A 26,275-nucleotide genomic window follows, 5' to 3' on the forward strand; every position below is an offset into this window, starting at 1 on the left:
GGGTTTACAAGAGTTTATGTACATAACCTTTCCGTTAGACATTTATGTTCTTTGCAGTTTGTGGGTTTTTAAACTACACTGGGATGAACACCCACTATTCATTAGTTGGCTATCGCTAATATATGTATTAGTTTGCTATTGCTGCCTATTGCTGTGTAACAAAGTATCTCAAACTTAGTGACTTAATATAAGGAACATTTATTATCTCACAGTTTCTGTGAGTCATAAGTCTAGTATGTTTTAACTGGTTCTCTGCTCAGGGTCTCATGAGGCTGTAATCAAGGTATTGGCTTGACTGTGTCCTCATCCAGAGGCTCATCTGGAGAAGGATCTGTGTTCAAACTCCTTCAGGTTGTTGGCAGAACTCATTTTTTGGTGGTTGTAGGACTGAGGTCCCCACTTCCTTGCTGTCAGCTGGGGGCCACTCTCAGGCGCTGGCCACGTGGCCCCCTCCATCTCAGCAATAGAGACCTCCCTCATGTTGAATCCCTCTGACTTCCTCTTCTACAACCAGCAGGGTCAGGCCCACCCAGGTTATCTTAAGGTAAACTGTGCCCAATAACAACACAATCATGGGAGTGAGGTCTACCACATTCCCAGACCTGGGATGACACAGGATGAGAAATCTTAGAAACGCCTTAAAACTTCTGCAACGCACAGCCCTTAGAGACACATCTCTGCACATCTGTCCCAGAACTTCCTGAAACTTGAGATGCTAGGTCAGAGCAAATGGACCTTTGGGATTTTGAAGCAAACAGTTTTGCAGCAAAGGGAACGTGATGATCCATGAGAACACTCAGTTTGGAGCTGGCCCCTTTGCATGGTAGGGTGGCCAGCAAGCAGCCTGCTCCGGTGCTCCCTTAGCTGGGCACCTCAGAGCCAGCAAGTCTACCTTTTGGGGCCTCAGGACTCATTTGTGCAATGGGTAGGGGGGTGCTCACAGCTCTTCTCGGGATGGGGGTAAAGACATCTGTTGTCAGGGATCCCCAAGACCGCCCTCAGGTTTGATAATTCACTAGGAGAACTCAGAAAAGCTGTTACACTCGTGACTATGGTTGATCACAGCGAAAGGATAAGGATCAGCAAAGGAAAAGGGTGCACAAGGCAGAAACCAAGAGAAACCAGGCACAAGCTTCTGGCTGCAGACAGCACTGAATTTTCCCAGCAATGACAGCAATTCCATGTGACAACACACATGGAATACCGCCATCCAGGGAAGCTCACCCGAGCCTTGTCCAGGGTTTTTGTTGGGGAGGAGGGGTCAGTCATGAAGATATGGCTGACCACCCACGCGATGAAATTCAGTCTCCAGCCCATCCAGAGGTTGAACTGATATCATGTGGCCAAAAGCCCCCACCCTAAATCATATTGTTAGCATGGACTATCTGGTGTGGCCCACAACCTCAGGTAAACACTTATACCAGTCAGGACATTCCAAGAGTCTAGAGGTGACCTCCCAGGTGCCAGTCAAGGGCCAGTCCTTTAAATGTGCATAGTTTGGACAACCCAGGCCTGATGAGTTATTTCTTTACCACTCTAAAGCAGGTGGGGCTCCAGGTGCCCTCATGGCTCCAGCAGAAGTACCACAGAAGGCTTTAATAGTTCACTGTGTGTCACGTGACCACTCAGGAGCCAATCACTGTGGCCAGGGGGCTAGAATGCTCTGATTGGTCAGGCCTGGGTTGCAGATCCACCCCTGAAGGCTGGTGGGGAACCAGCTCCATCTGCATGATGAGGAGTAAAGGTGAGTTCCACCAGGAGGAGAAATAGAGCACAAGCATTCAGAGACACTGATGATTCCACACTGGGTGACCCCAGCCAACACTCCCCACCAGAAGTTGTCCTTTAAGGATGACATGACATGGAAGTATGCAAAGGTCATCCCACTGAAGTGCTCGGGAGACATGAGCTCTCACACGCAAAGCTCATTCTACCATGTTCACTTCCAACTCACAGCCCACTGAGAGTCGCGCCCCTCGAGGGCAAGTTCAGGCTGAGTCATCGCCGAAGACAGGGTACACAGAAGGCACTGGTATATGTTTTGATGTGAAAGAAAAATCCATCCTAGTTGTCCTCTGAACATACCACGCACCAGCCAGCCAGCACACGTTTGCACATGCTATGCCTGAACCAGGAGCAAGCACCGTTTGCCACCCACCAAAGGCCTCCTTGTGCCTTTAGGGCAACTTCGATGCCCCTCATCCTGGATGCCCTGGCTCCCCACCCCAACCCTGTTCAGACTACTGAGGATGGAATGACCAAGGGGGTGAACACATTAAAGTCACACATCTGGCCATGGCATTCAAGGCCTTTCTCATCTCCTGGCCTTAACTTGCAGTAAGATGCAGAACCAGCTGGTGGGTGGAGCATGTGCTCTGGAGGCAGGCCGACCTGGGCCAAATCCTGCCTGTTGCTTCCAGGTAGTGGGACCCTGGGCAGGAGATGTCTCCTCTCTGGGCCTCAGTCTGCTCAGCTAATAATGGGACACAACCAAAGCAACCATGGAGAAAAGGGGCAAAGGTGGAGGGCACACCCAGCCTGACTCCATCATTACTAAAAAGCTACAGTCTTCAGGACAGTGTGGAACCTGCCAAGGGGACACAGAGACCCTCACCATAGAGCAGAGTCCAGAAAAGACACACATGTGTGGTCAGTTGCTTTTGACAAAGCTGCCACAGTAACTCACTAGGGAAAAGTAAGTCTTCCCCACAGATGTTTCTGCAACAACTGGATGGCTACATGGAAAAAAATGGGGACTTCCCCGGTGCTCCAGTGGCTACGGCTCTGCGCTCCCAATGCAGGGGGCCCAGGTTCGATCCCTGGTCACGGAACTAGATCCCACATGCCGCAACTAAGAGTTTGTGTGCTGCAACTAAAGGTCCCACATGCGGCAACGAAGATCTCATGTGCTGCAATTAAGACCCAGCACAGCCAAATTAATTAATTAATATTTTAAAAGAAGAAAAAAATGAACCTCAACCCCAACCTCACACCACATACAAAAATTAACTCAAAGTGGCTCATAGATCTCAATGCAAAAGCTAAAGCCATAGGACTTTTAAAAGAAAACCTAGAAAATCTCTACAAGCTGGGCTCAGCAAATATTGACAAAAAGCACATGGAATGGAAGAAAAAAAACTGACAAATTGGACTGCATCAAATTTTAAATGTCTGCTCTTTGAAAGACATCATTAAGAAAATGAAAAGTGAGCCACAGAGTGGGAACTACATTCACAATATACCTATACGACAAAGGACTTGTCCCCAGAATACATGAAAAATGGGCACAGAACAAGGCTGCTGTGGGTAAACAGTGGACTAACCCCATTGCCAGCACACAATCAGTGCTCAGGAATGTCAGCAGTGGTGACTCTCACACCCGGGCCAGGAAGTCACCCCAGCCGGCCCACAGTCCCCCTGGCCAACCTTCAGGCCAGCTTCCCAGCCTGAAGTCAAGGAGACTGAGGAAAGAGGGGGTATCCTGCCTGAGATGCAGGTCTCCCGAGCCTGGCCAACCCATGGTCCCCGCCCCAGCACCTTCCATGGAGCCCCCTTCCTGTCTGAGGACAAGGTAGAAACCTAAGGGGGCTGAATGGTGGAGAGGAGAAGCAGGTCCAAGCCACCCCAATTTATGCCCTGAGAGTAATCCAGGTGGCCCAGCAACGGCCTGGAGCAGGCAGGGCAAAGATCTAGTTTCCAGGCCTGATGGCCACCTTCTGCTGGGTGGCTGTGGCCAGTTGCTTCTACTCCTGGACTGTAAGGGATGGGGGCAGGCCGAACACTTGTGTGGTCTATCTCAGAGACAGCAGCAGTGAGAGGAACTCAGGTTAATAAAGGCCCAAACACTGGCTCTGGCTGTCCTGGTTGTGACGGTGGGCAACATTTTGGAAAGAAGCTCCAACAGCCCTGGGTTGTAGGGAAAAGGAGATGGGATGGAGCTCCCAACCCCTCCCCATAGCCCCCAAGGCCTTGCAGGGTCCAGCTCTGCTGACCACCCACCTTTATCAACTTTGAACAGACGAGGTTCCATGCTGCTCCAAGGCCTTTGCACTGGCTATGTTGCTGCCCAGACATGGGGCTGTCCTCTTGCTGCACAGCCAGACCCCTGTGGTCACTGAGGGCTCAGCAGAGTCCCCAGTTAGGTCCCATCAAGGTCCCCAATTTCAGAAGAGGCAACAGAGTCAAGAGAGGTGGGGTAAGGAGCATAGCTAGCTGTGAACCCCCCCAGAGTCTGACCAGGGACCCTGAGCATAACGCCCCGCTATTCCAGGTCTCAGTGTCCCCATTGGTAAAGATGGTCTGCTGTGATCTGAGAGCAGACAACCCCCACTCTAGTCCTGGCTTGGCCATATCCACGGTCCTGTGTGACCCTGGACAAGGCACAGGCTGTCTCTGGCTCAGCCCCAAGTGATGGTGGAAGAAGGCTCCAGAGCCAGCAGGGTGCGGGGTGGGAGGCTTTATTTCACTGTGTGTTGGGGGGTGGGGGGTGGGGTACCTGGACAGAGGGCAGCAGGCGGGGCAGGAGGAGTTGGCGCTTGGACAGGGAATGGGTGGGGGAAGGGCTGCCCCCAGGCCTGTTGGGAAGGAGAAACTGAGGCTGGACCCTGTTGGGACCTAACCCAGGGGGTGGGGTCAGGGGTGGGAATTGGGTCTGGAGGAATGAGGGCCCCCTTGCTCCGGGCTGGACGTGGGGCCCGGGCCCTGCCTCACTTTCCTCCTATAGGGCTCAGTCCCTCCTGCTCGCTGGGCCACACGACCCCCAAACCTCACTGCCCCCGCCCCAGAGGAGGGGGCTAGGCCAGTTAGGGCAGTGGACAGGGAGCCTGGGGGAGTTAGGGAGCGCAGGGTGGGGTCCACGGTGAGTGGAGGGGATGGCGGCCACCTGGGTGGTCAGTTCCTGGCAGCGATGACCACAGAGAGTGCCACGCCCCCCAGGGCGACAGCAGTTGCCCCAAACAGCCACTTCCATGGGATGGACTGTGGATAAAGGAGAGGGAAGAGGAGGCTAGACAGCGGTCAAGACGGATGTCTTGCACTTCAGCTAGCAACAGGCCCCAAAAAGGCCTCCCAGGAAACCACTGCCTGACAATGCCTTGCCTGCCTCTTGGAAAACTCCTACTCATGCATCAAAACTCAAGCCAAATGTCCCCTCCTCTGGTACACCTCCCCTTCCCCTCTGGATGAGCCCCACCCTGAGCCCTCCAGATTGTGTTTTATCTTCTGCTTTAGTCCTGGTCACACAGCACTGGGCTTCTCTGTGTCCCCAGCATGGTCCACAACACCCCAGTTCATGAAGACATCGATGTTTGCAAAATGAAGAAACTCCCTCTGCATGGCGTACCCTGCCCATAGCCCCTGCCCCTACTCTAGGAGCCTCCCTGTGCCCGCCGGCCCCAGCTCACCCAGGCACCCTTGCCAGGACACTTGGCAGGCAGCCGGCTGGGGTTGCCCAGCATCTTCCGGTACAGGGCGGTCTCAGTGCTCCGCTGGGCCGCGTGCTTCTTCACCAGCTTTGAGAGCTCTGCATGGATCGTCTGTGAGAGGGGGGTGTCTGTGAGAGCAGGTGGCAGCAGAAGCCAACGATCACTGCTAGCAGTCTGCCTTTCTGGGGCCCTGGGGCCCTTCGGGGCTGGAACCACTGGGACATGGGAATTCTGTCAGCTATTCTCTGGGCATCGGCGAAGTGAAGGCTGCTATCTCCATCCTCCTAGGAAGCCAGAAGATGGAGTGGAGCAAGGGTGGCCAGGAGAGAGGAAGGTTCTGGGAAGAAAGCTGAAGACACTGGCATTGGCCAGGCTGGCTAGTGCCCTTGGCCTCTGGGACCCCTGTTGGGGGTGAGTCCAGACTGCCTATGCAAGGGTCAATAAGGGCCTCAGCAGGTGGGCTGGGGCCCTTCAGCTACCTACCCCCTGCCACTTCCCAGGTAGAAACACCATAGGGAGAGCCACAGCAAGAAGGCTAAGGGGCAGGCCACAGGAAAAACTTCCCAGACAGGCCGGCACAGCAAATCTCAGGGTGCCCCCATTCTGCTCACCTTGTTGGAAGGTTCCAGCTTCAGGGCTGCTCTCAAGATGGGGATGGCCTCACTGTACTCGCCTTGCTGGGCCAACACCTGTGGGAGGAAGTGGGGCGTATATCATTCTGGACCCACGGTGGGCCACATTCTCCTTCAAGAGACCCAGCCCTGCCAGGCTCCTGGCCACCTGACTAGTCCCAAATGTATCTCTAGCAAGTGCCCCGGGGGTCCAGTCACCCGTACACTGCTCCCCTGAGCCCTTAGACTACATGAGCAGACCACCAGTCTTGGTGTCACTCCCCTAACCTGCTCCTTCTCCTGGGTGTCTGGCTCATCCTGTGCAGGAGACCCAGGTGCTGGTCTCTCCTCCTCCTTCACCACCTCGGCTGGCTCGAGAAGCCAAATGGATGCTGCCAAAGCTCTGGCCACATCGAATGATTCAGAGCCAGGCATGTGACTCAAGCCAGCCAGTGAGATCCAGCCTGAACTCTGCTGGTACCACTGAGAGGCCAGTTGCTAAGTGGAAGGGATGGAAGCCTGGAGCTTTTGGCAGAGCAGGAGGGAGCATCTTGGTCACCCTGAGAGAGGAGCCTGCCTGAGAGAGAAACGCGGCAGACAGACACAGCATCTGCACAGCATTTCTAAACACCTGGATCCAGCTGTGCCTGAAGCCATTACCCCTGACTTGGCAGTTCCACAAGTCGTTAATTCCTTTGGCTGAATCTATTTGAGTAGTTTTCCGTCACCTTCAACCAGCAGACCCAAACATGTATAAGGCTACATGAGCAGACAGTCTCACTCCCCACAAGAAGATTCTAAACCCTTGAAAAACAGGGACAACATCTTTTCTCTACTCTCCGTTTCTATGCAGAACTCTACACACAAAAAGCACTTAAAAAATGCTGGCTGGCCTGCTCAGGCCTCTCATTAACACACTAGGTGACCCTGCGTTTGCTTGCACCTCAGTTTCCTTGGTTTACTGCTAAAAAATGCTGAAAGCACCCCCTATCCCAACAGGGTGAAGATGAACAGAGATGGGGACAAAAGCAATTAAAGTCAAATCCATTCAAGCCAAATTCACTCCTACATTCCACCAGCACTTACTCAGCACCTACTGTATGCCTGGCTCTGTTTGAAGGGCTAGAGATTTAGCAGTGAATGAGACATACAAAATCCCCACCTTCTGGTAAGGGAGATGGACAAGAGGCATGACACCTGGCCATGCTGACAGTGACACAGGAAACATGAAGGCAGGGCAGAGGGTCAGGGTGGGTGTTGTAGGGAGGACTTCCTGAGGAGGTGACATCAGAGCAAAGACTTGAAGGAGGTGAGAGAAGGACCCATAGGTGTATTTGGGGTATGAATATCTCAAGCAGAGAACATAGCCTGTGCAAAGGCACGGGGGTAGGAGCAGACCTGGCCCAGGCAACAAGTAGTGGAGAAGCTGAGCAGCATGCAAAAAAGCAACAGCACACTGGAAGATGATGGCAGGAGGAAGACCAGATAGCTCAGAGCCTTAAAGGCTGAAATAAGAACCCGGCTTTTACTCTGAGGGAGATGGGAGTCACAAAGGGTTATATGCAAAGAACAGTTATCAATGGGCCAAAGGGCAGTGTTGGGGAGTAGAGGGAACCTAAGACCCAGGGTTCAAATCTGACCTCAGTCAGGGGACTTCCCTAGTGGTCCAGTGGTTAAGACTCCACGCTTCCAATGCAGGGGGAACGGGTTTGATCCCTGGTTGGGGAACTAAGATCTCACATGCCATGTAGTACAGCCCACAAAAAAAAAAAAAAAAAATCTGGCCTCAGTCAATGAATTGCTGTGACCCAGGCCACACCCCTGCACCTGTCTGAGCCTCAGTTTCCCCATTTATACCCCAGAGAGCTTGGCTGACTGATACCTGTGCCTATCTCAAATCTAGGGTTTGGGACCAGCGCCACTGCTCTGAGGTCAGGGAGCCAGCCTGCCCGCCTGCTGCCTGTGAGCTGCAGCTCACCTTGCCCTTGCGGAAGAGCGCCTTGATGTTGTCGGGCTGGTGCTCGAGCACAAGGCTGCAGGAGCGCAGCGCTGCACGGTAGTGGTCCAGCTTCAGCTGTGAGGCTGCCAGGTTGTTCAGACACTTCACCTTCAGCTGCAGGAGCTCCTCCTCCTCCTCGAATGTCATGTCCACTGTTGGGGGACAGCACTCAACTACAGCCACTGTTACCACACCGCCAGCCACCCACAACCATCTGCAGAGGGATTATGTGACCCAGGCCTAGGCCCACCCCACTGCAGCTGGTACTGGAGGAGACTGGGGGGGAAGGGTCTCTGAGCGTCCCAGTCACAGGAAATGGGGGGTTTTCAAGATGCCAGTGCTGGGGCCTCTACCACCTACTCCCTGGGGGACCTCAGGCCTCTCTGGCCTCAGTTTCCCCATCTCTAACATGGGCCAAGACCAGTGCCGTCCTCAGGGCACTCCCAAGGAGTCGACAAAAATGGAGCCTAAGTGAACGAGGGCCTGATCATGGATTGACAATATCTGCAGTCACCCACGTTCCAACATCTACCTGCACTCCATAACAGTCCACGGACCTGGGATATAAGTCTAGAAATATCTAAAGACTAGGCATAAACATCTATCCATATTCTAGAATTTTCTAGAACATTTTGAATCTGGGGCCCTCTGTGGCTTGAAGTTTCTAGCACTAGTGGGGATGGCTTTGCAGAGGAGGTGCTGGGATTCGACCTGGCGGTCACCTTTGGCACTAGAAGTGATGGCCTTGATGGCGAGGTCGTAGGAGTTGGCGGCCAGCACGAAGTCGGCCCGCTGGTAGTGAGCATTGCCACACTCCCGCTTCCGGTTGGCCAGGGCCACGCGTTCCTGCCCCGTGAGCATCTCCAGGTCAGGCCCATCCACGGCAGTCTTCAGGGTCACCTCCAGGCACAGGGCCGCGTGTGGGGGGATGTATGGGCTCCTGCTGGGGGATGGGGTGGGGACAGCACTCAGACCCAGCGGCCACCATGACTGAACCCCAAACACACTAGGTTCAGTGGGAACAGGCGGGAAAGGGCCGTCACCCCCTCCTCAGTAAAACACAAGGGAAGTTAACTCTTGCTACTCTTGAGCTCCGTGACTTGGTGCGGGTGTTCCCCTCCCGGAGCCCGTTTCCTTTTCTATAAAATGTGCACCTAGATAGGGTGAGATGGGGGAGCAACCGGTCCCACCCACTTCCTCACCCTCACAGGGACCCCTGCAGGCAGCAGGTACTCACCTGCCCTGGGGGCCGTAGCAGTACTTGGAATCAGCAGTGACCATAGCCGTCTCTCCCACGTCCATGAGCGGGACACTGAGATCCAGGGCCTGGGGTCGGGGAGGGGAGTGGCATGAGTTGAGTGGGTCCAGGTGCAGTACAGCAGTGCCCACCCACCCGGCCGCCGCCACCACCACCACCTCCCCTGCATCTCACCCCAGCCCCTCCCCACCCAGAACTGCCCAGGCCCTGCACCGTTCCCACCTGGATGACATCACAGTCACCCAGAGTGAACACCAGCTCCGGCTCCTCCTGTACCCGTGTGCCATTCTCCAGCGAAGTCTGCAGCTGCACAGTGACCACCTGGCCCTTGGCCGGGCGGCTTGAGCCTGGTGGGCCTGGAACCAGCATCTTCTTCCTCAACAGCCCATTCCCTGCCATGGAGCAGGGACAAGCAGCCTGTCACTGAGCAGCTCAGATGGGCAGCTGCCCCCTGGGCACTCCCCCCTCCCCAGCCCTGCCTATCCTGGGGGTGGCACAGCACCAGGGCACAAGCTGAGTTTTCAGTGGCCACTCCGCCACTACTGGGCAGGTGACCCCATGCCTCTGGGCCTCAGTGTCCCCGGCTTGGACACTGGGCATGAAAGGATTGATTTGGGGACTGACGATACTGGCTCCAAGGATGGGCTCAGTGAACGCTGGCTGGTCTGTTATCTTAAGAAAACCAAGGTAGTTCCCCGGTGGCCTAATGGTTAGCATTCCGGGTCCGGGCTTTCACTACTGTGGCCCGGGTTCAATCCGTGGTCAGGTAACTGAGATCCCGCAAGCCAGGCGGCGTGGCCAAAAGAAGAAAAAAAAAAGAAAGTCAAGGCTCAGTGAGGGCAAAGGGCTGAGAAAAGCCATCCTGCCTACCACAATCAGGGCAGCAGGGATACCCAGTAATGAGACTCTGGAGCTACCCTCTCCTCCCTCCTCCGGTTCCAATCTCAGCCCTGTGACGTGTGGACCTCGATTTACCCAGCCATGAAATGGGGTGATCAGGGGGTATCCTGGTGACACCTAGTGAGTAGTTTGCTTGGTTAGCAGAGCACCTGTGATGCCAGGACTGTGTCCCGACCAAAGCACCACATCACTGAAGGACCTATAAGCAAAAGTAGCCCCCAACGCCCCCCTCCAGCGGCCGAAGAGACCACTATGTTCCCCTCCATACCCCAAACGATCTTAGGAATGGCCAAATGGCCACAGCCAACACCTACTGAGTACCAGGCATGGGGCCCCGTGCTCTCATGAATCCACTCAAGGAGCCCCCGCAATGATGACACCCACTGTCATGCCATGACAACTGCTGGGGCAATAGAGGGCTTACACCTATGGGGCACGTCAGACTGACATCATCTGCAGTCACCCATGTTCCAACAAGTACCTGTATTCCATAATATTCCACTGGTCTGGAAAATACTACCATGAGTCTGAGTAGACCCCAGTCTAAAGGTTAGGGGCAGAGAGATCTATTAATACTATGGAATATTCTAGAGTGTTCCAAATTTCTGCAGTGCTCCCCAACTTATACATGCCCCTGCATCCAGTTTGAGAACCAATGATCTAGTGGATGCCAAGAGACCCCTGTGTCTTGAGGTTTCTGGGCACTAATAGTGGATATGCTGGTAGGACCTCAACCAGGCACTGCCTCTCACCCAGGTAAACCCGAGGATGTAGAATCACAGCCCCTCTCAAGGCCTCAGTTTCCTTGTCTAGAAGCCTGAATTCTGACTTCAGAAAGCAGCTGGCTCGAATATAAACAAACAGAGCCATCCTCATGCTCAGGCAGGGAGCAGGGCAGCTCTTAATATCATTAGAGAAGAGCTTCCCAAACTTTAATACAGCCAAGGAGGCTGTGCAACCTTGGACAAGTGCCTTCACCTCTCTGAGCCTGTTTCCCTATCTGTAAAACGGGGATATGGTAGGACTTACATCGTGGGGTTGCTGTGAGGATAAAATAAGATGATGCACAGGCCTGGCACAGAACCAATGCTCAGTAAATATCACCTGGTGTTATTTTTAGGCGCAGTAAGGTTTATATCTGTAGTGGAGGTGAAATCAGTACCAATTCGATTTTATCAGTACCAGTATTATTCGATACTACTGTATCATTAGCACTAATGATGGTAGTAATAATGTTTTACTATTATTTGTGTGGTCATTAGCATTATTTAGTGTATTAGATATCAGAACTAGTATCGCTGTGTTTATCTTCTAGAGTTGTTGTGATGGGGTACATGGGGGTGGCACATGTGTGGGTTCTCCTAGTTTCTTTCTTGCAGGACTTTTCTGAACAATTAGCACACTAATGAATACTATCAACCAGACACAGGGATGAACAAAATGGAATGTTCCACAGATCTATTTGACCTCAGGACACATTGTTCTGGGGACAGGCACTTGCCAGACAAATGCCAAGAAAAGTGGGGATTGGGAGCTGCCAGTGCCTGCTGTGCTGGCTGTGCGGCTCTGGGCAAGTGATTCAGCCTCTCTGAGCCCTGTTAACAGCTCTGCGAAAGCAAGTCATGGGGTGGGGAGGCAAGAAAAGGGCATAAACGTGAAGTGTCTCGAGCAACTGCCTGTGGCTGGCGATCAACGTGGTTACCACATGTTTTACTTCCAACCTCCTTCACAACAGAGATGGGGAAATGAGGCTCAGGGGGAGAGGGCCTAGGCCAAGGTCACTCCTGAACCTGAGCTGTCCAGGCCCTGTCGGTCAACCCGAGCCACCCCTGCTCCTTACCCAGGATGTCCAGCCACTCGTCCAGGGCTGGGGCGGGCTCAGGCTCTGGCTCCATGGCAGCCAGGAACTCTCGGGCCAGGGCCCCGGGCTGCTCGGCCGCCTCCTGTGAGGGCTGCCCTACATCCTCAAGTGGCGGCAGCTCACTCAGATCCTCCTCCTCCTCCTCCTCCTCCTCCTCGCCCTCTGCGTCTTCCACCCCGTCCAGCACTTCGAAGTCCTCAAGTGGTGGGACCCCAGCAGGTGGCGGGGCAGTGGGCTCAGGGTCCGCAGCAGAGGGCTCAGCACAGGATGCCATGCTGCTGGGGGGATGGGAATTGGCCCTGGTGGGGAGAATGGATGGGGGTAAGAATCCCACCAAGCCCCTCAAATCTCCTCTGCCTCCATTCTCCACACCGCCGATCACTTGCTGTGTGACTCAGGGGCTCCAGGCCTTAGTTTCCTCATCTACAGCGTGGGTAGAGTAACAACCCTGGTTTGTCCAAAGGACTTAACAACCCACTCATCAAACCCTGGCATCAGGTTCAAACAGTGTTAGCTATTATTAACTATTATTTAATCTTTATAAACACCCCGGGGAAGTAGGGAACATTCCCCCTGCAGAAAAGGAAATTGAGGCCCAGAGTGGCAAAGCCATTTGCCCAAGGTCACAGAGCAAGCCAACCACAGGAGGCAGGATTTGAACCTAGGGCTTTATCTACTTAAATGTCCAGAGCTGGTGCTGGGATTTTTTTCAGGGGGACAACCCCTGAGATCTTGGGGAGACTATTTTTTAGAGCCCAAGGGAAAAATAACTGAATCTTTACCAGAGTTCCCCACCTCCAGCTGTCCCTTCTCCTAAGGGGAGCCACCCAGAAACCCCAAGGCTTTCCTTCCATACACTGAACCTAATACCACCGCCCCCAACACCAGGGACCTTGACCCAAGCCATTCCTTGGGAGCCTTTTCTCCTCTCCTCAGGCCTTCTTACCACCTTCTCAAAGTAGTCTCCTTTGAGGAGGAGTGGTCGAGACCCCCACGGCTTCTTCCTTGGACCATCAAGAACTGTCCGCCTCCCCCAGGCCCCAAGCTCTGGCGGTGGTAGAGCCGTCATTCTAACCCACAGCACCCCCTCCCTAACCCTCACCTGCCTGCTCCTTCCGGGCTCGGGTCCCATTTTCTGAGACCCTCCCAGCCCCCACCCTCACAATCTCCTGCGCTCGCATAAATAGCCCTCCCCCCACCCCAAGCACCGACCCCAGCCCGGGCCAGCTTCCCCCACAGCTGGCCCGTCGCCCCTCAACACCTTGATATCCCCAGACGCCCCCCCTCCACATCCCATAACACCCTACGCTCTCCAGACGCCCCCTGCACCGGCCTGGCCTACCGTCAACCTCCCACCCAAGTTCCCAACGCCCCACGCCTGTTTGACGCCACCAGTCTGGGGCTCTCGACCCCCCGCAACCCTCGGGCGCCCCCGGCCCTGCACGTCTCCGCCGGCAGCGCCCCCAGCCGCTGCCCTTGACCTTCCGTGGCCCCCACCCCCAGCTGCCCTCACCAGGCCGCGCCCTCTCCGGCACTCAGAACCCCCGCGCCCCCCGGCTCGCCTCCCCCGCGGCCCTTCACTCCGCCTAGCAGCCGCAGCCCCCGCCGCGCCGGCCCCCGGACTAGCCCAGGTCCGGGCAGCGCTCCGGGCCAGCGCTACCCCGCCGGCGCCCCGGGACACGTGCCTCCGGCTCCGGGACCCCAGCCTGGGGTCCTGCGCCCCCCTCCCCGCCCCCAGCCGCGGCCGCCGCGCCTCGGGAACCAGGCTCTGGCACCCAGCACCGCCCTCACCGCGCCCATTGGACGCCGCCGCGGTGACTGCAGCGTCCATTGGTGCGCGAGCACATCCGTCTCAGGCACAGGCACCGCCCCCTTCCTGCTTGCATCCGTGGGGCGTTCTTAAAGGGGCAGAGGCCGTCGCGCCAACCCCGGACGGAGGCGAGGGCGGAGGCGGAGGCGGGGGCGGGGGGCTGAAGATCCGAGTCAGTTCTCGGGTCAGTGCCGCGCATCTTGGCAAGACATACAACCCCTGTTTGAGCTTCATTCTGCTCATCTGTGAAATGGGGATAAACACCTCTATGCGCGCACTCTCACCTTGGGGGCTGTTGGGAGGACAACACTAAATGGTATTTCCTTAAGGAGCTCAGGCTTGCAGGTCAGAGCAGCCAGACTGCTGGATAACCCACTCTGAACCGCTAGTTACTTCTGTAGACCCGAGGCCCCGAGGGGGAGCGACGTGCCCAAGAGCACACAGAACCTCCGCCCTGCTGCACCGCCCCTGCACCTGGTCTGTCTAATCCCGGGAGGGTGGCCTGGTGCATACTGGAGGAACTCAATAATGGCTAGGTTAACTGCTGAGAGAGCAGGGCTACTGGGAGGAGTCCCTCCTCCCTGCACCTTCTGCTAGAGCATGATAAGGTGCCCACGGCCCCAGGAGAAGGTGTCAGCATTGATTAGAAGGGTTTTTATGGCTCATGTTTTGAAAGAGGGGGCACTTACTCCTTTTCACTCTATTTTATTTTCTTTCCAGCAGTTACCCCCTTCCAGAATGATCTTGTTCATTCTTTTGCTTCCCCCCTTCCCCCCATCTTGCTCCAGCCTGGAAAGAATTTTGTCTGTTTTGTCCTCACCACCTCCTTGAATGATGCTTAAGGCCCTATGGGAGTTCAATAGATGAATGAATAATTGAATGAGTTAATGAATAAATGAGCAGGACACTGGCTTTTGGAGGTAGCTAACACTGGAGAAGGTAACTGGCTTTTGGCGGTAACTTGTCAGATAGGTGCTCTGAGGTCACCTCCTACTGGAAGCCATCCCTGACCTCCCCATGGCAAGGCCAGGTGTCCTGATTGGCTGCAGTCTTGGTAAAATGAACCTCCACTTCATAACTGATTCACTTGTGTCTGTGCCGTCAGTTGACTTTTGCCTCACCCGGTAGACTGGAAGACCCCCAAAATCTGAGAAGGGTACATTGTTTCTTATTGTTTTAGTCCTGAGGCCTACATACTGCATGGCACAAAACAGGGGGAGGTATTCAGGGAAATCATTGTGGAAAGAAGGAAGGAAGGAAGGAAGGCGGGGAGGAAGGAAGGCTGCCCTGTCAGAAGAGGTGGGGGGGGGGGGGGGAGGACTTCCCTGGTGGCGCAGTGGTTAAGAATCTGCCTGCCAATGCAGGGAACACAGGTTCGATCCCTGGTCCGGGAAGATCACACCTGCTGCGGAGCAACTAAGCCTGTGTGCCACAAATACTGAGCCTACGCTCTAGAGCCCGTGAGCCACAACTACTGACCCCACGTGCTGCAACTACTGAAACCTGTGCACCTAGAGCCCATGTTCCGCAACAAGAGAAGCCACAGCAATAAGAAGCCAATGCACCGCAACGAAGAGTAGCCCCCGCTAACTGCAACTAGAGAAAGCCCGCGCACAGCAATGAAGACCCAACACAGCCAAAAATCAATCAATCAATCAATCAAATTAAAAAAAAAAAAAGAATCCGACTGCCAATGCAGGGAACATGGGTTCGAGCCCTGGTCTGGGAAGATCCCACATTCCACGGAGCAACTAAGCCCTGCACCACAACTACTGAGCCTGCGCTCTACAGCCCGCGAGCCACAACTACTGAGCCCATGTGCCACAACTACTGAAGCCCGCATGCCTAGAGCCCGTGGTCAGCAACAAGAGAAACCACCGCAATCAGAAGCCCGCGCCCTGCAACGAAGAGTAGCCCTGGCTCGCCGCAACTAGAGAAAGCCTGCGCACAGCAGCAAAGACCCAAGACAGCCAAGAAAATAAATAAATAAAATTTAAACAAAATAGAAAAGGAAAACATTTTGGACCAGCCAAGTCCCTTTTGGCTTCAGTGTGCAGCCCCCACCCCTTCCAGGACCCTCGTAATTGTTCCCTGGCTTCCAACAGAGCCCAAGAGACCCGTTGAAAAGCTTGGTTTCTCCAGTCTGGGCCTCTTCTGCTACAGCTTGGCAAAGCCATGCAGACAGAGCCACAGGTCTACTTTTCCCAGCAGCCGCCACCCAGGCTCTTCTCAGCACTGGCTGCTGTCTGGCTCATGGAGCTCCACAATTCTTAAAAGATCAAATCCACACTATGTGCTTTCCCACCATCCTGTCTTTGCTCCTGTGATCCCCTCAGTCCTGAATGATTGTCAGCACCTGCAAAACTCCTAATCCTACCTCAAAACTCCATCCAGATGTACCTGCTTCCTGGCCTTCAGAAGTCCTCAAACCCCACTCTGTAGGTTCCTCCAGCCTTGAGTCTCTCCTCCCTCTAACCCAACATTGTTCCCTTCAGGGCTGGGATTGTCTGTGTCAGACTCTCCTTCATCCTCCAAGGCTAGGCAGGGACTGAGTATTTTCTGGATTCTCAGAATATGGGCCAAACCCAGAAGGGGTGACTAGAGGGTTTACTGAACAATTTTTAAAACTGTTGGTTGAACTATAAGAATGTATAAGATTCCTGATCATCATTTACTTTTCAATGAATGAAGGCGGGAGAGTGTGAGAGTAATAATAGAGTTTACCCTCAGTTTACCAAGGGCTTACAATGGGCCAAACTCTGTTGTAAGGCAGCGGTCCCGAAACTTTTTGGCACCAGGGACTGGTTTCGTGGAAGACAATTTTTCCACGGATGGGGGTGGGGTGGGGCAATGGTTCAGGCCGTAATGCCAGCAATGGTTCAGGTGCTAATGTGACTGATGGGGAGTGATGGCGAGTGGCAGATGAAGCTTTGCTTGGTCACCCGTCGCCAACCTCCGGCTGTTCAGCCTGTTTCCTAATAGGCCGAGGAAAAGTACTGGTCCACAGCCCGGGGTTGGGGACCCCTCTTGTAAGGAATTAACCTGCATGATTTCTTAAGGTTAAGCCACTTGTTCAAGGCTACCCAGCTAGGATGTGACAGCTGGAATTAGAACTCAGATATGCCAATTCCAGGGCTCTCAAAGAGTCTTCCATGTGCCCAAAGGTATGTGTGTATCTCTCAAGCTCTTAGCAACCTTAAGAGGCAGATGCTAGGTTCACCCAGACTCACAGTTAACAAACTGAGACACAGAAAAATCAGACATATAATATATAACATACATTTCATAAGACCCCAGAAACTAATGATAATTGCTAACACTTATCAAGCAATTACTATTTGCCCCATTTTGTTCATGCATTTAACTTGGGTTATCTCACTTAATGCATCCTCATCTCAGTATGAACTCATGGTTTTCAGTAGAGACACAAGGGAACAGATATAGAACTAAAAATAGATGTGTATATGCATGCGTTAGTAGACATACATGTATTTCCTAGCTCTGACTGCTGAGAGGGTCTCTAAGCAATAATACCTGGGTAGCAGTGAGCACACCCAGCACCCAGATCTTGGTCTCTAAATACCATTCTCCAAGAAGCAGAACCAGGCTCCTTGGAGAAATGGCTGATTCCAGGGATATTCCAAAGCAAGCACAGAACATCTTGTGATGCCAAAAGTAAGGACGTACTCACAGAAACATGGAGACATATTAAAAAGACATAGGAGCTAAATTAAAGGGGCAGTAAAATAAATAATATAGAAATTAATTATAAGGCACAGAATAAAATAAATACTCATGACTCCATAGTGATATAAATACTTGAATACATAATTGAGAAGAATGGACAGCTCTTGTTTACAACAGAATTCCAATTAATAATTAAATTAAAAATCACCATTATGCAAACACATAGTAAGTAATCATTATTGCTGCCAAGAGCCATGAATGGATGCTAAAACTAAAGGGTGAAAAATATGTAAACAACAACAAAAAAAACCCAAGACCAAAACACCAATGGTATTTACATGGTCTCTTAAGTATCCCCCCATAGGATACTTATTAATTGCAAAGGAAAATAGTAACTTGACAGTTGAGAAGCTGGTAGACACTGCCTTAAGCAAGTAATCAAAGTTAACGTCACCAACAATGAGACATATCAACATCCCAGTGTCTCCTGATATGATGCATTGAGAAGGAAACATCACTTTTGTGGGATTCTTTCCCAAGCTGCTCAACTTCAGTCTAATCATGAGGCAATATTGAACAAACCCATAATGTTAGGTGTTCTACAAAACCAGTACTCTTCAAAAGTATTAAGGTCATGAAAGATTAAGGAAGACAGGAATTGTCACAGAGTGGAAGAGACCAAGGAGACATGACTAAATGCAATGCAGGATCCTGGCCCAGAAAAAGGTTACCAAAAACGCAGCAGGGTGTTTGAACGCGAGTGAGTCTGATTCCCAGCCTGGAAAGCAGAACATTTGGGTCTGGATCCACCACAGCCCACTCGAGGATTGTATGACGCTGTGGGAATGCTTGCCGCTCTCGGACCTCAGTCTTACTATCTATAAAATTGGTTGTTTCATCCTCCCTCCCCATTCCCCTCCCCCCTTCCGGGCTGCCTTGGAGCTCAGGCTTTGGAAACTACGCAGGCGCGAGAGAGACTGCTTGATTGGCTATTTGTTGTGATGCACCCGCAAATAGAAGCTGCATCTAAGCTCCACCCGTTCCTGCCGCGCCTCCACGCACGCAAGTCAGCCCAGGGCACGTCGCCGCCACGCGCGCTCGCACGCATGGTGCGTGGTGACGTCGCGGCGGCGCGGGCGCCATCCCGGAAGCGCGAGCAAGGCCGCCAGATGTGCAGGTGCTGCTGCCACCGACGCCGGGGCCGAGTTCGGGGTGGGGCTGGGGACGCAGGGGCCTCTGGGGAGCCGGGCCGGGTCGGGCGCGGTTCTCGGGTTGTAGCGGGGTGGGGCGCGCCGCTGGCAACATCTGGGCACCCCTCCTGCGCACAGGTCTCTGTTTCCCCGTCTGCGCGGTGGACGCGCGGGCGGCGCCATGGGCCGAGTCTGGATCCGAGGCGCGGGAGTTGGGGCCGCCTGTGTTCAGGCTGTGCCCTGTCTCCCGGAATCGGGCGTTGACCTGCTTGGGCCTCAGTTTCCCGCTTCACAGGGGCGGGGCATGAGGGGATTTGTGAACCCCGCCCCGCCTCGCGGGTTTTGCTGAGCTTGGGCAGCCAAATTAAATTCTGTTAAATGACTTGGGTGGAGTAGCGGCGCCTTTCCGTATTGGTGTGTGACCTGAGCCCACCCCTGGGAGCCTTTGGTGCCCTCGGAGATGCCCTTGTAGGGGAGACTGAGGATTAAATGAAGTGCTATATAAGTGTTTGTTCTGTATTCTTGGAAGCACTAGGGAGGCCCTCATTAGAATACTGATTCCCGGGCCCTGTCCTAGGATTTCTTCACACTCCACTTGGAGAAACTGACTGCTCCGAGCCCAGCACCTCTTAGCACTATTGGTTTTAGTCCCCACAGACAGCATTGTGAGATTCAGATTCTTTGTTATACCTATTTTCTGGGTGAGAAAATGGATCTAGGAAGTGAGGTGACTCTCCCAAGATCACACAGTCTCCCTCTCTGCGTGTGTCCCCCATAAATATATTTGGAGCAAGGATCAGAGCCCATGCTGGGTCATTTCCACTCTGTATGTGTATGTTAGTCAGGGAAGGCTTCCTGTGAGAGGCAGCTGGTGGGGGAGTGTGCCTTGAATCCCTCAGCCCTCACATCTGGGAGCCAGAGACAGGAAAGAGCCCATCTTTGTAGCAGAACCATTTCCCACAGGTCCAAATCCTGCACCTGCCAGGCTCTAGCTGTGGGCTTCCCGCCACATTCTGTCCTTTGAGAGCCCAAGTGTCCTCTTTATACATGATGATCTTTGGAAATGTGGAGGGTGTGGGTGTCCATGCCTGGCACATAGAAGGAGCTCAAACATGGTGATTGGGGAGGTGGTGGATTTCGTCAGGTGTGGCAGTTTATCTCCAGAAGGCACGTAATGGCTGCAAACTGATAGCCAGATTCTGGGCATAAATAGATACGTACTCTTGGCCTCTATGGTGTTGGGGTAAGAAAAATATTAGTTGCTAACATTTGTAAATGAGGCGATTTCACAGGAAAAAGAAATCCATATTTCAGGTTTATTTCTGGAAACAATCAGAAGTCTGGCAGGAATCAGGTGCTGCAAGAAGCAGCTGTCCTGTCACAGGTAGCTACTGAACGTCAGAGTCACATATTTGTGGATCCTGTGGTCTGTGGGTGTTTGAGTTGTGACCCATGTTCACTGGCTGTGTGACAACTGCCTAGTTCCTCAGTCTCTGAGCCTCAATTTTCTCATGTATGAATAAGGATGGTAACAATTGCCAGGGTTTGAAATCGGTGTCTTGTTTAGTATACAGTAGGTGCTCAATAAAGAGGAGGGTAGTTAAGTGGGCTCTGAAAGCCCTTCCTGATCCTGTGTGTGAACCTTAACCAATTGCAAGTGGGCCTTTCAGTCGGCGATTAAACGTGCAGACCACAGAGCCAAGCTATGTCAGGATTCTGGGTTTTTCCTGAACCTCCTTAGGAGGGTCAGTGCTGAAGCTGTGGTCCCTCCTGCCCTAGCATGGTCCAGGAAGTCCCCACCTGCTGGGATAGCATCTGTGTGCCAGGGAAGCTGGGAGCCAAGAGCCACAGAGCCATCTGGGTTGCTGGGGCCCACAGCCTGGCTGCCAGTGCCTGAAATTCTTGGCTTTAACTTGCTGATATAAGTCTAGCTTCAGAGCTGAGTTTGAAAGGTTCCGTTTGCCTTCATAAAACTAAATTCAGGCAATCCCTTGCTGTGAACAAGGTTCTGGGCTGGGCTCTGGAGACAGAGCAGCGAGCAAGAAAGAACACATGCCTCTGTTCTATTGGAGCTAATATTGCTGTGGGGGTGACAGGCAAAAGGGTTAACTGATAACTAAGATAATTTCAGGAAGCGATGAGACAGTGGAGCAATTAAAAAAAGGTGAAGTGATGAGTGACCAGAATAGGGGTAGTCATCAAAGACCTCTTGGGAGAAAAGGCATTGGAGGGGGTGATGATTTGAGGGGGCAGCCAGGAGGAGGGGGCAGGTCTATGCAGGAGGAAGGTGCCTGTAGCTTTGGGCACGTGGAGAGGGGCAGGTGTGGAGGTGGGAGGGGTGATGGGATTGTGATGTGCTTGGGTGCAAGTTATAAATAGGAACTCCTGTGGTTCTCGAAACACCCCCGAGTTCCTGGCATGACAAAGCTGAGGCTCAGGTGGCATGACCCACTTACGGACAGGTGGCCTGTGGGGTTCCCAGCCCCCCATCCCACCTCCCCCCACTTCCTGATGCAGACTGAAAACACTTTCTTCCCGCCTGTTTCAGGCAGCGGAGGAGGAGGAAGAGATGGACCCCCCGGACTCGGCCTCGAGGGTCTTCTGTAGCCGCATCCTGAGCATGGTGAATGCGGACGATGTCAACGCCATCATCCTGGCCCAGAAGAACATGTGAGTGGAAGCCAAGGGCCCTGGGCCCCCGGTATGGGAAGGAGTCCACTTGCTGGCCAGCATTCTTGCCCTGCCCGCCTCTACCCCGGGCCCACACTGGTGATAAAATGAAGGAAATGAGCAAATCTGCTGGCTGGCTCCAAAGTAAATTCCTTCCTGGTCTGGAGGCGAGGCCTTGGCACAGGAAGCAGGGCTCTGGGACAGTTTCGCAGCTGCGGACAGTTTGGCGGGGACCACAGCAGCTCCTTTCCTGAGGCCTGGGGTGGGGAGACTTGAGGGGGATAAGGAAGGAACTGCTGGGGGATTTAAGGGAGGCAGTCGGCTCACTTCCTGTTGGGAACCTGTTCTCTCCGAGCCTAGGCTGTCTCTGTGGAGCACCCAGGGTCACTTGGAAGGGCTGTGAATGGCCTTTGCCCTCTTTGGGGCTTGGCACTGTGTCCACCATAGCCTCACCCTAATTCCGGCCTGCTCTGTGGGGAAGAAGGGCTGACACAACCTTCCGGGGGAAACATGGTCTCCTGGGGCTTTATTTTTGTGTCTTTAAGCCAAAGGCTCTTCCTTCCATTTACAACCCAGCACAGACCTGATACCTTACCTTTCTTGCCCTGTGACGGTGGTGCTGGATATGTCTGGGTCTCAGCATACCCATCTCCCTCCTAGGTCTTTAGTTCAGATTCAGACCTGACCCTGGGGAACTCCCAGGCCGAGGGGAGACAAAATCAGACTTGAACCTTCCTGGTCTCGGGGTGTCAGGGCTGGGCAAGAGAAAGAAGCTGGGGCTAGGGGAGTCAGAGTGTCAAAGAGCCTACTTGAGGGAGAGGGTTAAGGCTACATGAGAAGGGTACACTTGAGTAGGATTTTTGAGTAGGGTTTTGAAAGTTGAATAGGAGTTTGCTAGCTGGCTCAAACACCAGGTAGAGCTCCACAAGACAAGGGAATGGTCTATGCAAAGGTCATGGAGCAGGAAAGGGCCTAGCAGGATCAGTTGGCAGGGACCTGGAGGCTGAGCAGAGGAGTCGGTGCCCTTTTTCCGCCACCAGGCTGGACCGCTTTGAGAAGACAAACGAGATGCTGCTCAACTTCAACAACCTGTCAAGTGCCCGCCTGCAGCAGATGAGCGAGCGCTTTCTGCACCACACAAGGACCCTGGTGGAGATGAAACGGGACCTGGACAGCATCTTCCGCAGGATCAGGTGAGTGCTTGGCTCTCCAGTCTCTGCCTCCTGCTCTGAGCCTCTGAGCCTGAAAAGAGGGTTCCTCCTCTTTTCAATAAGGGCCGTCCTCTCCACATAGCAGGGCGGTGGGGAGATTCAGCTTGTTTTAGGAGGCTTCATTGCACACTTAGTATTAGAGAAGATCTGAAAATCTTGGAGTTTCTGAATTTAGATTTTATTCCTTTTTTGAAAATGCAACATAGTGCCAGACCCATAATGCAAAAGGCAGGCAGGAGCAGACAGTGAAAGGCTAGCCTTATGTCCCCCTTGGCCTCCACCCAGGACTTCTCTCAAGAGGAAAATGAGATTGCCAGGTTTTGCGGGTCCTTCTCAAGCTGGTTTCCATGAGGACAGAGAAAGACGATGTCCAAGTCCCCAGCCACATAGAATGCTTGACACGGCCCCCGGAGCTCCTATCACCACTACTGCCGTTAACAACTGCTGCTGGGGCGCTGAGGCCTGGAACAAGCTGGCACTACAGCTGTATTTCTGGCTGACTGTGCCGCTTCTTCTTTTCCGGGGGCAGCCGCATCTGCTGGCAGAGCAGGTGCCACAGATTGAGGGCAACATGTTTCCTTGGAGCATGCTCTGTGCAGAAATCACAAGACAGGCCGGATAAATCCTTTATCAAAGCGTATCTTTTCTGGGGCATCTCACCAGGCTGGTTGCCCACGTGTGGTGTTGCAGGGGTGGGAGTAGAGTAGGAACCACAAGGGTTGACACCTTTTGTGTGTATCTGTGTCACTCAGGAAGGAGATAAGTGTGTCCACCCAGGCAGGGATGCAGCAGCAGTGGTACTTTGGGGGGGACAGTGCTGGCTGGCCATAGTCAAGGGTGAGAGACTGCTCTGAAGAACCTTTTGTAATTCTTTGTAAACAGAACTGCGTTACTTCAGGTAAAAAGGAAAAACCAGGTTAAAAAGGGAAGCAGGTGCTTCTCTGTGAAGCTCAGTTTAGTGAGTGCCAGTGTTCGGTGTTTGGGGTGTGGATAGTCAACACTCCTGGCCCCCACAGACATCCTCACCCCGGGGATGGAGAGACAGGCTAGGACAAGTCACCCAGAGGAGTGCCTGTTGAGGCAAGGGGAAGGGAAGCTTCCTGGAAGGTTGTCCCGGTAGAAGAGGTTTAGACATGAGGCATTGCAGGTAGAGGGCCCAGCCGGCACGCAGAGCCAGCACCAAGGACACGCAGAAGTTGGGTGACAGCTGGGTAGCTGCCATCCGTCCTGGGGGTGGGAGGTCTGCTGGCTGAGCGCCCAGTCCTACCTCCAGCCCTGGAGCAGAGTATGACAAGCAGTGACGGGGAGGTTCCTGGCCTGCACCGGGCCCAGCCTGCACACTCTGCAGGTTCAGCCCTGTGTGCCTTCCCTTCCCCTGCAGGACACTGAAAGGGAAGCTGGCCAGGCAGCACCCGGAGGCCTTCAGCCGTAAGTGTCACCCAGAGCTCCTACATCCCGCTTCTGGGCTCTGTGCCCTTGGATGCCAGGGCCCTCAGCCCAGGGCTGGCTTCTGGAAGGTCACCTCAAGGGCTGACACCAAGCCCGGGCCCTAGTGGGCAGTGGGTCCAGTAAGACCTGGGGCAGGGGCGGGAGTGCTGGCCTGATCTTCTTGGCAACCGGCGGAGCAGGTGTTGGGACTAGAGCCTCCTCCCTTGGGGGAGGTGACACGAGGGAATGTGGACAAGAATGATGACAGTCCTTAGCCCAGTGAATGTCACGTACCCCTACGAGCCAGGCTGTTACCCACAAACACCTATGAGGTGGGGACTGTGCCCAGAGGGGCAGTAACTTGTCAGAGGAAGCACAGCGTCCTCCATGCTGAGCTTCAGTTTACCCAGTCTGCAGAATGGGCCAACAGCTCCCCACTCCAGGGCCGCTGACAACCACAGGCATAAAGGCAATGCCATCATTCCCAGTTTATAGAGCAGGGAGCTGAGACACGGGCAGGTGAGGGGCCTGGCCCAGGTGACACAGTCAAGAGGGCAGAGCCAGGCTCAGACTTGCCCCCAGGGCCCGCGTAGGCCTAACCCCAGAGAACCTGCGTCTTTACCTTACCTCACCTTAAAGAGAGGCCTCTCACCTGCTTGGACCTCGGTTTCCTCATCTGTAAAATGAACTGAGTTATGTCCCATGGGGTGGGGGTAGCTGTCAGGGGTCCTGGGCCCAGTTAATCCCTCATCACAGTGCCTGGCATGGTGACTAAGCCAACTGCTGGGCCTCCTTCCCCCAGACATCCCGGAGGCGTCCCTCCTGGAAGACGAGGATGAAGACCCCATCCCGCCCAGCACCACAACAACCATTGCCACCTCGGAACAGAGCACAGGCTCATGTGACACCAGCCCCGACACAGTCTCGCCCTCCCTCAGCCCCGGCTTCGAGGACCTGTCCCACGTCCGGCCCGGCTCCCCTGCCATCAATGGCCACAGCCATACAGATGACGAGGAGACGCCGGGCGAGTAGCCCTACTCCCAGGAGCTCGGATGGGTCTCAGGGCAGCAGCGGTGCCACTGCCCAGATGTCTGAGGTGGCAGTGGGTAACCCTGCCTTGAGACAGTCAGCTTTGCCACCCTACTCTGTCATTTGGGGCTCACTGGGGGACAAGGCTCCCTCCCTGGGGTATGGAATTCCTGGGGATCTATCATTCCTCCTCCTCCCTCACTGAGAACATCTCTCTTCTGTAGACCCCTCTGCCAGGCCAGGGGATGACCAGTCCAGCTGGAGTCGGGTTGGGTGCAGAGCCAGGCCTGAGGTCTGCTCTGAGCAACACCTAAAGGTTCCCAGAGACCAGAGCCAGATGTCCTCTGCCCCAGCACCCTGGTCAGGACCTCCTCAAGGTGGCCAAGCACTGTCATGTCTGAGTTCACCCCAGCCCACCCCTGTGCCTACTAATTCTGGTCTCCTTGCCCCTTCCTTCAATGACAGTATTGAATACTTTCTCCAATCATTATCTCAAAGAGGTTTCTGAGACAGTTGTAGAAGCCTCAAGGCAGAGATTAGCCATCCCCTCAGCACCGAGCCTGGTTAGGCCCTGTTTCTCGGACCAGCGGTATGGACCCTGAGGGCCCAGCAGGCTTCTCCTGGGGCCTCCATGGAGCAAGCCGAGCCACCTTGGAGAACAGAGTTAAGCAGAATATTTTTGTACCCGATGTTTACAGATGCTGTTGGGAAGTTATCAATAAAAAGACTCTGTTACTAAAAAGGGAAGGGTGCACCTAGCAGTGGCTTCCTTCCATCCTTGGGCCCAGCAGTCCAGAATGGGGGCAAGTGCTGGATGTGGGACAGGATGGTTATGGACAGCCAGGCACCATTGAGCTGGAAAGAAGTGGGCTGCTCTGCTTTGAGTGGGAGTCTCCAGTGGTGGCAACCATAATAACCCCACTTCCTGTCACCAACCAGGCCTTCAAATGTGCTATTCCCAGTGCCCACAACATTATTCCTTTACCTCCTTGAGTAACTCCTCCTCCAAATCTCAGCCCTAAGGTGGGCTCCTCAAGGAGCTGAGGGTCTCATTCCCCATCAGACACTCTCACAGAGTCCCCTCATCTTTGGAGCACTTAGAAATTGTGTTATTAAAGGCCTCTTCCCAGACTTCAGAGTGTCTGCTTTTGCCTGGTCCATAGGGGGCGCCGGGAAGTGTTCAAGGAAATAAGGTACG

At 53.9% G+C, this 26,275-nt stretch overlaps 2 protein-coding genes across 7 annotated transcripts; one reads left to right on the forward strand and one right to left on the reverse strand.

The window, feature by feature from the left end:
* Positions 1–4,441: 4,441 nt before the first annotated feature.
* On the reverse strand, positions 4,442–13,860 carry FKBP8 (FKBP prolyl isomerase 8). 5 transcript variants are annotated; one of them, XM_067733281.1, is made up of 9 exons: positions 13,738–13,860; positions 12,032–12,351; positions 9,514–9,683; positions 9,271–9,359; positions 8,756–8,976; positions 8,013–8,185; positions 6,035–6,112; positions 5,403–5,534; positions 4,442–4,977 (listed from the first exon to the last, which is right to left on the reverse strand). In XM_067733281.1, the coding sequence occupies exons 2-9, from the start codon at positions 12,324–12,326 to the stop codon at positions 4,891–4,893; spliced, it is 1,245 nt and encodes a 414-aa protein (XP_067589382.1). In that variant the 5' UTR covers positions 12,327–12,351; positions 13,738–13,860; the 3' UTR covers positions 4,442–4,890. The 5 variants fall into 5 exon arrangements, with proteins under 5 accessions (XP_067589382.1, XP_067589383.1, XP_067589381.1 ...); XM_067733282.1 differs by lacking the exon at positions 13,738–13,860 and adding an exon at positions 13,566–13,672; XM_067733280.1 differs by lacking the exon at positions 13,738–13,860 and adding an exon at positions 12,999–13,193 and having other exon boundaries at positions 8,756–8,973.
* A 4,740-nt stretch (positions 13,861–18,600) lies between these two features.
* Positions 18,601–26,213, forward strand: KXD1 (KxDL motif containing 1). 2 transcript variants are annotated; one of them, XM_067733297.1, is made up of 5 exons: positions 18,601–18,726; positions 21,288–21,409; positions 22,450–22,602; positions 24,002–24,048; positions 24,851–26,213. In XM_067733297.1, the coding sequence occupies exons 2-5, from the start codon at positions 21,309–21,311 to the stop codon at positions 25,078–25,080; spliced, it is 531 nt and encodes a 176-aa protein (XP_067589398.1). In that variant the 5' UTR covers positions 18,601–18,726; positions 21,288–21,308; the 3' UTR covers positions 25,081–26,213. The 2 variants fall into 2 exon arrangements, with proteins under 2 accessions (XP_067589398.1, XP_067589397.1); XM_067733296.1 differs by lacking the exons at positions 24,002–24,048; positions 24,851–26,213 and adding an exon at positions 22,906–23,945.
* The last annotated feature ends 62 nt before the right edge of the window (positions 26,214–26,275 follow it).

The sequence above is a fragment of the Pseudorca crassidens genome, chromosome 3 (genome assembly GCF_039906515.1).
Source record: "Pseudorca crassidens isolate mPseCra1 chromosome 3, mPseCra1.hap1, whole genome shotgun sequence".
NCBI lineage: Eukaryota > Metazoa > Chordata > Mammalia > Artiodactyla > Delphinidae > Pseudorca > Pseudorca crassidens.

Bases quoted from the DNA above. Each gene is read 5' to 3' on its own strand.
- FKBP8 (XM_067733279.1), bottom strand. From the start codon at position 13,066: ATGGTCCAAGGAAGAAGCCGTGGGGGTCTCGACCACTCCTCCTCAAAG. The intron at 9,684-12,031 runs GTAAGGAGCAGG...GCTCCATGGCAG, and splicing joins CGAGTGGCTGGACATCCTGG to GGAATGGGCTGTTGAGGAAG. The intron at 4,978-5,402 runs GTGAGCTGGGGC...CTTTATCCACAG, and splicing joins GTCCTGGCAAGGGTGCCTGG to TCCATCCCATGGAAGTGGCT.
- KXD1 (XM_067733296.1), top strand. From the start codon at position 21,309: ATGGACCCCCCGGACTCGGCCTCGAGGGTCTTCTGTAGCCGCATCCTG. The intron at 21,410-22,449 runs GTGAGTGGAAGC...TTCCGCCACCAG, and splicing joins ATCCTGGCCCAGAAGAACAT to GCTGGACCGCTTTGAGAAGA. The intron at 22,603-22,905 runs GTGAGTGCTTGG...GCCTCCACCCAG, and splicing joins AGCATCTTCCGCAGGATCAG to GACTTCTCTCAAGAGGAAAA.